Source organism: Pan paniscus, chromosome 20 (assembly GCF_029289425.2).
Source record: "Pan paniscus chromosome 20, NHGRI_mPanPan1-v2.0_pri, whole genome shotgun sequence".
Taxonomy (NCBI): domain Eukaryota; kingdom Metazoa; phylum Chordata; class Mammalia; order Primates; family Hominidae; genus Pan; species Pan paniscus.
Window position 1 is genome coordinate 12,289,991 of NC_073269.2, and position 12,552 is coordinate 12,302,542.

Genomic DNA, 12,552 nt, shown 5'->3' on the forward strand with positions numbered 1-12,552 from the left:
CACAGAAGCACGTTACTAATCAGTTCCCAGAGCTGGGCCAGAGCCTGCCTGACTCCAGGACTTGAGGGCAAGGGCCAGTCCCTAGTGGGGAACAGACAGTGGGTGCCACCCCACGGAGGCGGCAGCTGCCTGGGGCCACAGAAGGGCTCTGAGAAGCAGGGGCTGGCGAGACCTGGGCAGCCAGGGGCTGGATCGCCCTTCCCAGGCTACAGAGGCTCAAGGAAGTTTCCGGGCAGGACCTACTCCAAGGCCCCAGGCAGCGGAGGGACTGGCCTCTCGAGTCCAGAACTGGCTCTGCGGGGTGAGGCCGGGCAGTGTCTGGCCTGGGGCCCAGCTGCCCCACCTCCCACAGCAGCCAATCCCGGCCCAGGGCCAGGCACTCCTGAGCTGTACTCCCTCGGGCACCTGGGCAGCAGGAAGGAGGCTCAGACCATGATGTACAAAGGTAGCTGTATTGGGGAAGGGGTGGGGAGGGGGGATGGGGGAGGGACGGGTCAGTCTTCCTTCAGGCTCCCGAACACTGCGGCGGGCACGCTCTGCTGCTCCAGCCGAACCTCTGTGGGGAAGGCGGGAGCCAGTCACCCTCCTGGCGTTGGCCTGTCCCCCGAGGCCCACCCCGGCCCTGCCCCCGTCCCCGCCCCAGCCGGGCCCTCACCGTTGGGCTCCAGGTCCATCTCGTCCTCGTCCTCATCCTCGCCCAGCTGGATCTCCTCGGGGTTGACCTGCTGTGCCAGCTCTGCCAGCTCCTCCCGGGAGGCGTCACTCCTAGGGACGGGCCATGCTGCCTCAGTTCCCCACCCCGGGCCCCCTTGGGACCTGTCCCAGTCCTGTCCCGCCCAAGGATCCGCCCTCACCTCACGAACAGGATCTTGCTCTGGGCACGCAAGGGCTGGTCACGCTCCGCCTCAGCCGCCAGCTGCTCTGCCCGCTGTTCCAGCAGCTTCATGTCGTCCATGCCACTCTGCCCAGGGGCCAGGTCAGACACTAGGGGGTGGGAGCAGGGGGTCAGCGCCACGGGGGCCCCTCCCACACATCGGACGCTGCACTGTCCCAGTCCCCCAGGTGATGGCGCAGCCCTCAAGGAGATTGCCATCAGGATCTGAGGCTCCCAGACCCAGAAAGCCCAGGTCAGGCCGGGCCAGCTGGGACGGCTCACCGGTGCCCGTGGCACTGCCCGAGACCTTGAGCATCTGCGAGGCCATGAAGTTGACCTGCGTGTTGTACGTGGCCTGCACGCTGCGCCGGATACGCAGCATTTCCTTGATGGTGTCCTCATTGCCATGCCGGACCTCAAAGTCCTTCCACGTCTGCCAGAACGCACCGGTCGTCTGCGTGGGGGGCAGGGCAGGGGTGGGTGTGTGTGCCCGTGAGCTGGCTGACTCCGCCGCAGCCCCCAACCCTGATACCCGTCCCTCCCCACAGCCCCGAGCCCTACCCGGGGGTCACAGATCTGGGAGCAGAAGCTGTAGATGGCCCGGGCCCGGTCAATCTCCCCGAGCTTGCACTCCATGTCTGCAAACCGCAGGCACATCTCACGCGCGTGCTCGTCCGACAGCACCTGGACACCGGGGTTGGGGAGGCCGGGAGTGAGGCCGGGGTAGCTCGGGGGCTCCCAACACACCATGGCCATCCCTGTGCTTCCAGAAGGCTCCTCCCCAGCTCCTCCCACCTGCCTGGACCCCTTCCGTCTGCTCAGGGACCTCTGGCCCCGGCCCAGCCCCCGGCAGTGGGTACCTCAATGGCCTTCTGGTAGATGCCACGGGTGTGGGTGACCCCATAGATCTCGGCCGCCCGCTTGATGTAGATGTTGAACATGTCGTACTGCTGGGCGGGCTCCACGGCCCTGGTGGCGCGCTCGTACACGGCCATGGCATGCCGGGCCAGGCCCCACTCCTCCTCCAGCTGTGCGTACAGCAGGTACAAGGCTGGGCGGGGTAGGCGGGAGAGGGGAGCACGGTCAGCTGGGGCCAGTCAGAAACCCAGCCCGCCCGCCACCCCCCCATGCCCTCTGCCCGCCTCACTCTTGGCATATTTTGGGGGGCAGCCGTCCAGAGCCTGTTCAAACAGGTCCCGTGCCCGCTCCAGCTTGCGGCCCCCATAGCGGGCAATGAATTTGGTCAGGTAGGTGCTCCAGATGTCGGACACGTTGGGCCACTTGAACAGCGAGATGCCGCGCTCGTACGCCTGTTACCAGAGGGAGAGTCACATGTGAGAGTCTGCAGACAGAGACCACCAGGCACCCGGGATGTCCTTGGGTGGCGTCTGTAGGGAGCCTGCCGGGATCTCCCTTGGGGCCCTTCCCTGTCCACGCCTCCCTGTCCCTAATGGCAGTTGTGGGGGTCTGTCGTCTGCACTGTCTCCCTCTGTGAGAACAAGAACAGGGGTGCAATGGGACCTGCTAAGCACAGTCTGGCCCCATAGGAGGTGACATGATGGGTGAAGGTGGGTGGCTCCCCAGCTCCGCTGACGCTGGCTGCCTGTCCCCAGGGAGAAGGCCGCACCCCCTGACAGAGGGGCAGGCAGTAGCACGCATGTGCATGTACGACCTCCCCATTTGTGTATCTGTATAATGCCCACACGATCCATAGAAACACACACTCAAACATGACTGCTCCGGCCGCGGGACACGGCCTTCCCACGGAGACACGCAACACACCCCCTGGACCCCACAACCCGTCTCCTGAGCAGCGGGGCAGGGAGAGCCCGCACACACTGGCACCAACACCCTCCCCATGAGTCATGGGTGCACATGGAAGTAGGACCCTGTGCCTGCTATGGAATGAACTGTGGCCCCCTCAAAACATTCATATGCTCAAATCTTAACCCCCAGTACCTCAGAAAATAGATCTGTTTGAAGATGAGATCACTAAGTTAAACTGAGGTCGTTAGGGGCCGCCTAATCCATTATGACTGATGTCCTTTATAAGAAGAGGAAATTTCAAAAGTGACACACACAAAGAGAAGGCCACACAAAGACATAGGGAGAAGGCGGCTGTCTGTAAGCTAAGGAGAGAGGCCTCAGGAGGAACCAGCCATGCCCATGCCTCGATCCTGGACTTCCAGCCTCCAGGACGGGGAGAAGCTAAATCTTTGTTGTTTAAGTCACCCAGTCTGTATACTGTGTCACACAAGCCCCAGCAGATTCGTAAGTTGCTGAGGACCTCTGGGGAGGGGACACTGCCATCAGGGGCCTCTGGGTCCGCCCTAGCCCCTCACCTTGAAGCTCTCCTCGAAGTACTTGTGCTCCTCCAGGAACATGGCATAGTTGATGACGATCTGGGGTGTCGCGATACGCAGGTCCAGGATGCGGTCGTACACGGCCTTGGTGGACTGCGGGGGTGGGGATGGGAAAGGTCGGAGCTGGTTCTGGAGCTGAGTCCGGGGCCCCGTCCCTCCCCAGCCACAGGCAGCTCACCTGGAAGGTGCCGAGGCTCTCCTCCAGGTCAGCGAGCATGGACCAGACCTTCAGTGACTTGTACACGCGGTTCTGCACGGGCTCTGAGCCATCAAAGTATTCGGCCCGGCGGGCAGGCAGGGCCGTGGCCTTCTGCAGGGGCAGACAGCGGCCGGGGAGGCACTCAGGGGCTGTCCCCGGCCCTTGCCATACAACCTGCAGCCCCCACCCCACAGCCTGGGCCTGTTCTCACTCGCAGCAGCCGCAAGGCCTCATCGTAGTTCTCGTGTCGGAGCTCCAGCTCTCCGCACTGACACCACACGCTTGCCAGGTCATCCACCTGCTTGAAGTTCACCTTGGTGGCCTTCTCCAGGATGACACGGGCCTGCTGGGGCCGGCAGAGGCGAGGCTGAGACCCTGCCCACCTGGACAGCTCCCACCATCAAGGGTCAGAAAGGCGACCATGCTCACAAACATACAGGCACAAACACACAGGCACACACACAGGCACACGCATGCGTGCACATATGCATGCACCCAAATGCACATGCACACACACACGTGCACACATGCACACATCCATGCACAAACGTACACACAACACATACATGCACACATATACAAGCACGCACACATGCATGAACACACAGGCACACGCAACAGGGTGCTCACATCGTCCAGCTGCCCGTTGTCCTCATAAAACTTGGCAAACGCCACCCACAGAGTGTGGGGCTTGCCTGTGGCCTTGAAGGGGTCCACCGTCTGCACAGCCTCTGTGTAGGTGTTGATGATCTGGCGACAGGAGGGAGGAGGTCACATAGGACTCAGGACCCTGCAGATGACGGTCGGGGCACAGCTGTGGCTCTGAGGGGTGGGGCCTGGAGGGTGCTGTGGCCCCTGTCGGGAGAGGCCAGGAACGAACTATGGCCCTTGCCAATGGTCAGGACCAAGAGAGAGCTGTGGCCCTAAGGGGAGGGGCCAGGAGAGAGCTGTGACCCTCCAAGGGGCAGGGCCACGAGGGAGCTGTGGCCCTCCAAGGGGTGGGGCCAGGAGGGACTGTGGCTCTGAGGGGCGGGGCTAGGGCAGGACGAGAACCCCAAGAACAGGGGTGGAATTGGACCTACTAAGCAGAGTCAGGCCCCTAGAAGGTGACATTATGGGTGAAGGTGGGTGGCTCCCCAGTTCTGCAGGAACTGTGGCCCTCAGGGGCAGGACCGGGGCAGGCTTCACGCACCTCCCGGGGGCGGCCCTGGTGCAGGGCGACACGCTTGTGCCACTCGTGCACGTGGTGTGGGTTTTGGCGCAGCAAGACGCTGTTGAGGAGCAGGGGCCGCCGGCTGATGAGCTGCTCGAAGCGGGCCAGGCGCAGCTCCAGGTCCACATCATCTGGGAGCCACAAGCATGTTCGTGAGGGGCGGAGACCCAGGATGCAGGTCCCCAGATGCCACCGCCTCCGCTCCCCACCCTCACTCCGCTCCAGCCCCCAGCCAAGTGCTCTGGGCCCTAGACACTCAGCTCGGGTGTCCACCTGAGCCCCACCCCCAGCCCCAGGTACTGTGGATACCCCCTCCTACCCCCACTGTTCCCCTAGCCCTCCTGCCCTGCCAGGCTCTGGCCCAGGCCCGAGATGTGTCCCCATTCCTGGCTCCTCCAAGACCCCCACACCCCCTGCATCCACTCAGCCTCCTTCCCTGCTGGCCCCCAGCTGAGCCTCCTGGGGCTGCCTCACCTGAGATGTGTCCCGCCCCTACCGCTAATGTCCACTCAGCTCTCTCCCCACCAGCCGGGGCCCCCAGAGACTCACCCTCCTCCTCGCGCCCCAGCTCTGAGGCGGTCTCCATCTTTGCAGCGATCATGCTCTCCTCGAACTGGGCGTAGCTGTCAAACACCTGTGTGAAGTCCCGCACGGTCATCACCGTCCGGATGGCCTCCTCGTACACGTCCCGAGCCTGTGGGGACCCAGGGAAGGGGAGGTGAGAAGAAAGTGACGCAGGGGACAGGCAGCAGCACTCTTAGCACCAGCCCCTATCTGGAACCCCTGGGGGCCTTCTGGGTAGTGACCCATCCAGCACCTCTGGGTAGTGACCCCAGGACAGAGCCTCAGTGGAGCCTTCTCACCCCCACCCTGCCCTGCACTGCCAGGGTGATCTTGGGAGCTTCAGGACCTCCTCGGTAAACCGGGTGACTGCCCTTTGCACACAGTGACCTCAGGCTCGACTGAGACACATGTGTGAAGCACTTGGCACCCAATAGGTGGCCAAAAACCCCCCAGCGCCTATGGGTCCACCCTGCAGGGACCCTCGCCTCAGCTCATCCTCCGAGGGCTCAGAATTTGCTCCAAAGCGCCCCTCTCGCTTGCCTGACCCTCTTCCCCAGCCCACCTGTCCTCCATCTGGCTCACCCACCCCAGCTCAGGTCCCCTCTCTCTACCCAGCCCTGACGGGTCTTGCCCTGCTGCCTCCGACAGCCTTGGCCTACACGTGCCCCTGGAAGGGGCGCTGCGAAGCGCATACCGCCCACACCCCACTGGCGGCTCCCCCAGCCAGGAGCACGGCCAGCCCGTTTGGCTTTCGAGGCTCCCAACCTATCTTCCCTGGGTTCCTGAGCCTCCCCGCTCTCGGCTCTGGCCCTCTCTGCACCCACCTGCCCCCAGGCCATCCCCTGAGCTTGCCACTCCAATGCCTGCCAAGAGCCACAGTCAGCTAACCCCTGAGGGAGTGGCCCTCACACCACGTACCTCCTCAGTGCTGCGCCTGCATCACTGAGCTGATTGGTGACAGGCAGTAACTGTCACCCTGATTTTACAAATGAAGACACCCCGCCTTAGTGGGGCCAAGGCCGCACAGCCAGAGGGTGAACCCTGAACAAAAATGTGGCTGACTCCAAGGCTGACATGCCTGCGGGCAGGAGTGCTCCCCTCCCCTCAGCAGGACAGCAATCGTGTGCAGGGACATGCATGTCTGTCAAAAATGGCACTTTTTTTTTTTTTTTTTTTTGAGATGGAGTCTCGCTCTGCCACCCAGGCTGGACTTCAGTGGCGCGATCGCAGCTCACGGCAACCTCCACCTCCCAAGTTCAAGCGATTCTCCTGCCTCAGCCTCCCGAGTAGCTGGGATTACAGGCGCCCACCACCATGTCTGACTAATTTTTGTATTTTTAGTAGAGATGGGGTTTCACCATGTTGGCCAGGCTGGTCTTGAACTGCTGACCTCAAGTGACCCTACCGCCTTGGCCTCCCAAAGTGCTGGGATGACAGGTGTGACCCACCTCACCCGGCCATAAATGGCATGTTTTCTGCCTGTGCATGTGTCGACATGTGTCCCCGAGTGTCGGAGGGAGACCCTGCCCCGAACCCAGAGCCCCGTGTGCCAGCATGCACCTTCTCGAAATGGCCACTGCGGATGTAGTAGTCGGCGAGAGAACACCAGAGCTTGCCCAGCTGGTCGGTGAAGCGGGTGAGGCCCCCGCGGATGATGGCATCCACATTGAGGGACTGTACCTTGTCCGGATTCTGGGAGATGAGGTCGCACAGCTCGTGCCACAGCTGCAGGGCATGGGGCAGTGGGGGAGAGTCTCAGGCTCAGTCATGGAGGGGGTGGCCCTCCCACCCGGTTCCCGGCTCCCAGCAGGCCCACCTGGTAGTTGGACTTGCCGGCCTTGGACACGAAACGCTCGTCGTTCACCACGGTGGCCAGGCGCTGGGCGGCCTCATCCAGCCGGTCACTTGACTTGAGGTACTCAATGTACTCCTCTGCACTCTCAGGACTCAGCTGGGGACCGAGCCACCCCTCAGGCAGTCAGTGGGGTGGCAGGGCTACGCCCACCTCCCAATTCAGTGGCTTCGGGGCGTCCCCCCCCAACCCATTTATGAGTGTCTTGGGCAAAAGCAAGCCCTGTCAAACCAGCCTCAGCCCCACTGGTCCAGCCTAGATCCTACTGGTCTAGCCTTGGCCCCACTGGGTTAGGCTCAACCCCCTGTGGGTCCTGCCTTGGCTCCACTGGTCCAGCCTCAGTCCTGACTAGACCAGCTGTTAACTTTTTGGGTTAGCCTTGATCCGCAAGGGCACAGCCTTGACTGCAGTGGTCCAGTCTCAGCCCCAATGGTCCAGCCTTGGTCCTTTTGGGTTAGAATTGAACCCCAACCCACAATGGGTCCAGCCTTGGCTCCACTAGTCCAGCCTCAGTCCTGACTGGTCTAGCCTTGGCCCCTTTGGGTCAGCCTTGATCCCATGGGTCCAGCCTTGACTATAGTGTCCAGCCTGGGCCCCATGGGTCCAGCCTCAGTCCTGACTGGTCCAGCTTAGAATCCAAACGTCATAGAACAGATATTCTAAGTTTGAGCAAACCATGCCCCACTCCCGCCCGGCTGGTGCTTCCACTCTCCACCCTGCCTGCTTCTCCCCACCCCTATTCCTGGCCCTCTTCATGGCTGTGGTTTTACTCTAGTTCATGCCATCAGCTCATATGTATCTGTCTTCCTAGTTAGACTAAAAGCTCCGTGCAGGCAGGGAGTGTCTTAGTCACACTGTCCTCAGCACCCATCACTATGCCTAATGTGAAACCGGTGTGAGCAAACTATTTGGAAAATAAAGACACGAATCATGGACAACAAAACACATGCATCTCCAGGAGCCTCTTCCCACATCCTGTCTGCTGGGTGACATCCTACACAGAGCTAGTGTCACAGTGAGGCCATTTCTGGAAACTAACCTGGGGAACCAGCGTACCTGCTAGGCTCACCTTGAGGAAGCGCCGATAGCCTCGCACAGCTGTCTCAGGCAGTGGGTGTGAGCGCAGGAAGCGCAGATACAGGGGCCAAATTCGAGAGTGCTGCGTGATGGGCAGTGCCCGGAGGGCACGGTCGAAGGTGCGGCGGGTGTGTGTGACGCGCCCCTGGTCCATGAGGAACTGGCAGTAATCTAGCCACAGACGAGGCATCTGGGGGTGTGGGGAGAGGCGGCTGGGGCTAAGCCACGGACTCCATGGCCTGGCCACAGACACTCGATGTCCTGTGGCTGAGCCACACCTGGGGCCACCACATAAATGCAGCGGGACCCAGAAACCCCCAGCTCTAAGACTGAGTCCAGCCCAACTTCCCATGCAAAGAAGCAACAGGAATCCAAGCCCCCATCCCTAACATGCTGAGCCCAGCCCCTGTCCCCGCCCCACCCACCACCATGGACTGAGCTCCACTTCCCGATTCATCCCCTCGCCGAGCCCCAAACCTTGTGCATGAACACAAAGGCCCTCTCATGACAGTTGTTGACATCTTCATAGGCAGGGTCAGTCACACAGCGATGCTTCACCTGTGCCCGACGCGCCTTCAGGTATCGGTACCAGAGTTTGTAGCTGGGGAATAGGAGGGGACAGATGCTGATCGGTCAGCTTTATGGACACCCCCAGAACCATTTGCCCTGCCCCAGTTGGCAAATGTGGGAAGTAGGGGTGTGGGAGGGGTGACATGTCTCAGCAATGACAGGGACAGACTGGGACATCAGAGAAGGTGTGCTGACCCATCAAGGGATGTACAGGTCAGTGATGAAACACGAAGCAATCACCCGGGACCCACCTGGCAGTTTTGTTATAACTGGACCAGGTGGGGTGGGGGCTGGTGGGCAGGGCAGCTGAAGCCATTCCCACCTGCAGGGCAGCAGCTTGAGTGCCCGCTCGTATAGCTGATTGAGCCTGGGCTTCGGGGCGCCCTGTTTGAACTCGATGTAGCGAAGCCAGCATTTGACAGAGAACTGGTTCCGCATGATTTCCTCCTCATAGGGGAGGTCCTCTTCCTCCTGCCAGGGCCAGGGAATGGGAAGAAGAGAGGCCTACCCTCAGAGCCTGTGTGCAGCACCATCCCACTGCTGGGGCTCAGGTCCAAACTCTGGACTTTTACCTAGATCCCACCACCCACCAAGGAAGTCAAGTCACCAGATGCCCAGGCACCAAACCAGATGCCCAGACACCAAGACAGTGGCCCAGACCTTTACCCCTCAGAATTCAACTACCCAAAATCGAACCCAAATCATCAGACTTCTCAGTCATTAGGGCTCTGGGCCAGGAATGAGTCCGCATCACCACTCGCTTTCTGCCCCAGATGGTCAGACTCCTTAGATACCAAGGCCCTGGCCCAGATGCCAGGCCTCTGTCCTGGACACCAGACCCCACTTCTTCAAAACGTGCCTCTTCCCAGACACCAGGCCTTTGGCCCCTCAGACTCCCACTGTCACCATCTGACCCATCTCCACCCCAGGCCCAGATGACCAGATCTTTACCCCAGCCACCAGGGCTCTCAGGTCCAGATTCCAAGCCACTAGTCCCGCCCCCAGGATCCCACTAGCCAGCGTCTAGTTCAACTCTGCCCCAGAAGTTAAAAGCTAGGCCTTTATCTCACAGGAAGAGTTATACACCAGAAGCCAAGCCTTTAACTCTGCACACCAAGAATCGGGTGAAGATGTCACGCCTCTACTCCAGAGAGTAAGTATGTCACTGGCCATCGCCTGACAAACTCCACATCACCAGGGTTCTTCTAGCCTGGCCACCACCCCAGAAACTGTCATGCTGCAGTCCAGGCCTAGAGACCGCTATCCAGAAAACCAAGCCTTCATCCCAGAAACCAGAACCCTGGCCTCGTAATCACGCCTTTACTTCAGACACCGATCTTCACCTCTCAAGGTTCAGTTATGCGATCTTCCTCCTCTCCCATTCCCTGCACGCCCCCATTTCCGCCCCTGGTTCGGGAGGCTAGACGCTTCCCTTCGACAGTAGTTTTCTACTCAGACCCTAAGATACAACACCATATTTTTACTCCCGGACAGTTCGGTGCGGACATGACGATCCGGTCTCTGGCCCGTTAGGGTTCCCAGACCTTGGCCTGGCAGTTTCGGCCTAAATCCCCGTGCCGACCCAGCCCCGATCCCCTGCGGCGTCCAGCTCCCAATGCCCCAACGCAGGCCACCCCCGGCTCCTCTGTGGACTCACGAAGACAAGGTCCGGCCGCTCGGGCCGCGAGAGTCGCGCCATCACCACCATTTTTCTGGATGCCCAGGTACTGGAGAGAGTCGCGCGCTTATGACGTCTACCACTGACGGCCCGCCCCTCCGAGCCAGACCCGTTTTCTATTGGTTAAATCATTTTTGACGGACAGGCTCACGTTATTGACTTCTTTCCGAAGCCGCCAGCGACCGGAAGCAGAATAGAGGCGCCAGAAGATGCGTCATCAGGATACACATTGGCCAATCAGCTTCAGCAATGGAGCGTGCAAAACACCAGTGAGTTTCTGTCTTGCTGGAGGGTCGGCTTTGGGCGGAAGTGGCTTTGTTGACCGGGAGAAACGAGATGGGGGTGAAGCTGGAGATATTTCGGGTCAGTGGACACAGGAGTGGGTTGGGAGGCTGGGCAGGGGATCTTCCTGGATCTGAAGATGAGGTTGGAAATGGGGGGACTTCAAAGGAAGAGGGCGCGCTCCAAGGAGAAAGCTCTTAAGATTTGAGAGGAACCTTTCTAGTTGGAAATCCAGGAGAGGGGACGCTGGGCTGGGGGCGGTTCTCGGATTTGGGCTTCTGGGTTTGGGGGCTGTGAGAGGACTGGTCCGAGGAAGGACCTCAGAGAGGGGTGAGCTGAGAAGGGGGCTCTAAAGAAGGAAGACTTAAGATCCTGGGGGAGCTCTCGGGCTCGTGGTGGGTGGGTGTCTATGACAGGGAGATTCCTAGACTTCGAGAAGTGGAGTTGAAGAGTGACGCCTCCTGGGTTTGGGGGTGCTCCCGGGATCTTAAGTGGGGATGGGTAATGAGGTCTCGAGGAGATGCTTTTGATTGTAGCTGGGGCGTCTGTGTGTCTATCTTTGAGAGGAAGACTCCAGCTCAGAGGGAACTTTCAGGAATGAGGCCTCCTGGATTATAGGAGTTAGGTTTTAGGGTACGAGGTTTCTGTACCCTTGGTGGGAGTTCTGGGGTTCTTGGGTCGGCCGTAACGAGGCGCTTCTGGACTCTGCAGTAGGATGGGTCCCCCAGGCTCTGAGGAGCCTCTGCACATTGCTTGGGGGGGCTCACCTCACCCACCCTCTGCCATTCCAGATGATAATCTACCTCACTTTCCCTGTGGCTATGTTCTGGGTTTCCAATCAGGCCGAGTGGTTTGAGGACGATGTCATACAGCGCAAGGTGGGCATAAGAGGGGTGTTTGAGGGTTCATTCCAGGGGTGGGAGAGGGTGTGGGGCAGCAGTCTGCTGGGGACCAATGTCTGCCTCCCATAAGCCGACCCTACCCTGGTGTGGGGCTCTGGAGGCCTTTGGCTCGTGTCCCAGTTGTGACTTTTCCTTACAGAGGGAGCTGTGGCCACCTGAGAAGGTAAGTGATCTCTTCTTCCTGCCAGAGGGATGGAGGAGGCTGGATTCTTGTATCCGGGATGGGTTTTAGATGAAAATTTTAGGTCAGGCGCAGTGGCTCATGCTTGTAATCCCAGGGCATGGGAGGCTGAGGTGGGTAGATCACTTGAGGTCAGGAGTTCAAAACCAGCCTGGCCAACATGGCGAAACCCCATGTCTACAGAAATGTAAAACTTAGCCAGGCATGGTGGCAGGTGCCTATAATTCCAGCTGCTTGGGAGGCTGAGGGAGGAGAATCACTTGAACCCAGGAGGTGGAGGTTGCAGTGAGCCCAAGATCACGCCACTGCACTCCAGCCTGGGCAATAGAGTGAGACTTTGTCTCAAAAAGAAACATTTTACTCTCAGCCATGAGTAAGGAACCGAGAGCAGAGGAGTAGATGGTTTCCTTATTGCCTTCTCCTGGAAGAGTGAAGCGGATCCCACGCAGACCCCTTTGTAATTGGCAGGGGGCTTCCAGTGAAGACACTGAACCCTGAAGCTGTGGTCTGGGGCAGGGTGGTGGGAGAGGTGGGCGGGGGGGGGTCCCGGCTCTGAGGTGTGTGCCCCTCCCCCCTTCCTGTCCCACCCGCTTCTCCACCCCTAGCTTCAAGAGATAGAGGAATTCAAAGAGAGGTTACGGAAGCGGCGGGAGGAGAAGCTCCTTCGCGATGCCCAGCAAAACTCCTGAAGCCTCCAAGTGGGAGTCCTAGCCCCTCCCCTGATGAAATATACATATACTCAGTTCCTTGTTATTCATTTAAGTGTTTTATTCTTTTATCAGTTTTTCGGGGCCGAG

General features: G+C 60.0%; 2 protein-coding genes across 2 annotated transcripts; one reads left to right on the forward strand and one right to left on the reverse strand.

Moving 5' to 3' along the window:
• Positions 1-433: 433 nt before the first annotated feature.
• On the reverse strand, positions 434-10,603 carry XAB2 (XPA binding protein 2). Its single transcript, XM_003810006.5, has 19 exons — positions 10,370-10,603; positions 9,035-9,183; positions 8,620-8,743; positions 8,135-8,332; positions 7,030-7,164; positions 6,774-6,938; positions 5,199-5,343; positions 4,629-4,780; positions 4,067-4,186; positions 3,648-3,779; positions 3,416-3,547; positions 3,217-3,330; positions 2,022-2,184; positions 1,735-1,925; positions 1,436-1,558; positions 1,157-1,328; positions 855-984; positions 656-765; positions 434-556 (listed from the first exon to the last, which is right to left on the reverse strand). Exons 1-19 carry the CDS (start codon positions 10,418-10,420, stop codon positions 495-497), a joined length of 2,568 nt encoding a protein of 855 aa, XP_003810054.1. The 5' UTR covers positions 10,421-10,603; the 3' UTR covers positions 434-494.
• Positions 10,604-10,621: 18 nt separating this feature from the next.
• Positions 10,622-12,512, forward strand: LOC100983712 (protein PET100 homolog, mitochondrial). The gene is made up of 4 exons (XM_003810014.4): positions 10,622-10,753; positions 11,464-11,550; positions 11,714-11,737; positions 12,361-12,512. Exons 1-4 carry the CDS (start codon positions 10,727-10,729, stop codon positions 12,442-12,444), a joined length of 222 nt encoding a protein of 73 aa, XP_003810062.1. The 5' UTR covers positions 10,622-10,726; the 3' UTR covers positions 12,445-12,512.
• The last annotated feature ends 40 nt before the right edge of the window (positions 12,513-12,552 follow it).

What these genes read in the sequence shown, in the direction of transcription:
- LOC100983712 (XM_003810014.4), top strand. Translation starts at nt 10,727, where the DNA reads ATGGGGGTGAAGCTGGAGATATTTCGG. An exon ending in ACGATGTCATACAGCGCAAG is followed by an intron (nt 11,551 to 11,713) that starts GTGGGCATAAGA and finishes TTTTCCTTACAG; the next exon opens with AGGGAGCTGTGGCCACCTGA. An exon ending in AGCTGTGGCCACCTGAGAAG is followed by an intron (nt 11,738 to 12,360) that starts GTAAGTGATCTC and finishes CTCCACCCCTAG; the next exon opens with CTTCAAGAGATAGAGGAATT.
- XAB2 (XM_003810006.5), bottom strand. Translation starts at nt 10,420, where the DNA reads ATGGTGGTGATGGCGCGACTCTCGCGGCCCGAGCGGCCGGACCTTGTC. An exon ending in CCGGCAAGTCCAACTACCAG is followed by an intron (nt 6,939 to 7,029) that starts GTGGGCCTGCTG and finishes CATGCCCTGCAG; the next exon opens with CTGTGGCACGAGCTGTGCGA. An exon ending in GCAGTGGCCATTTCGAGAAG is followed by an intron (nt 5,344 to 6,773) that starts GTGCATGCTGGC and finishes GGGTCCCCACAG; the next exon opens with GCTCGGGACGTGTACGAGGA.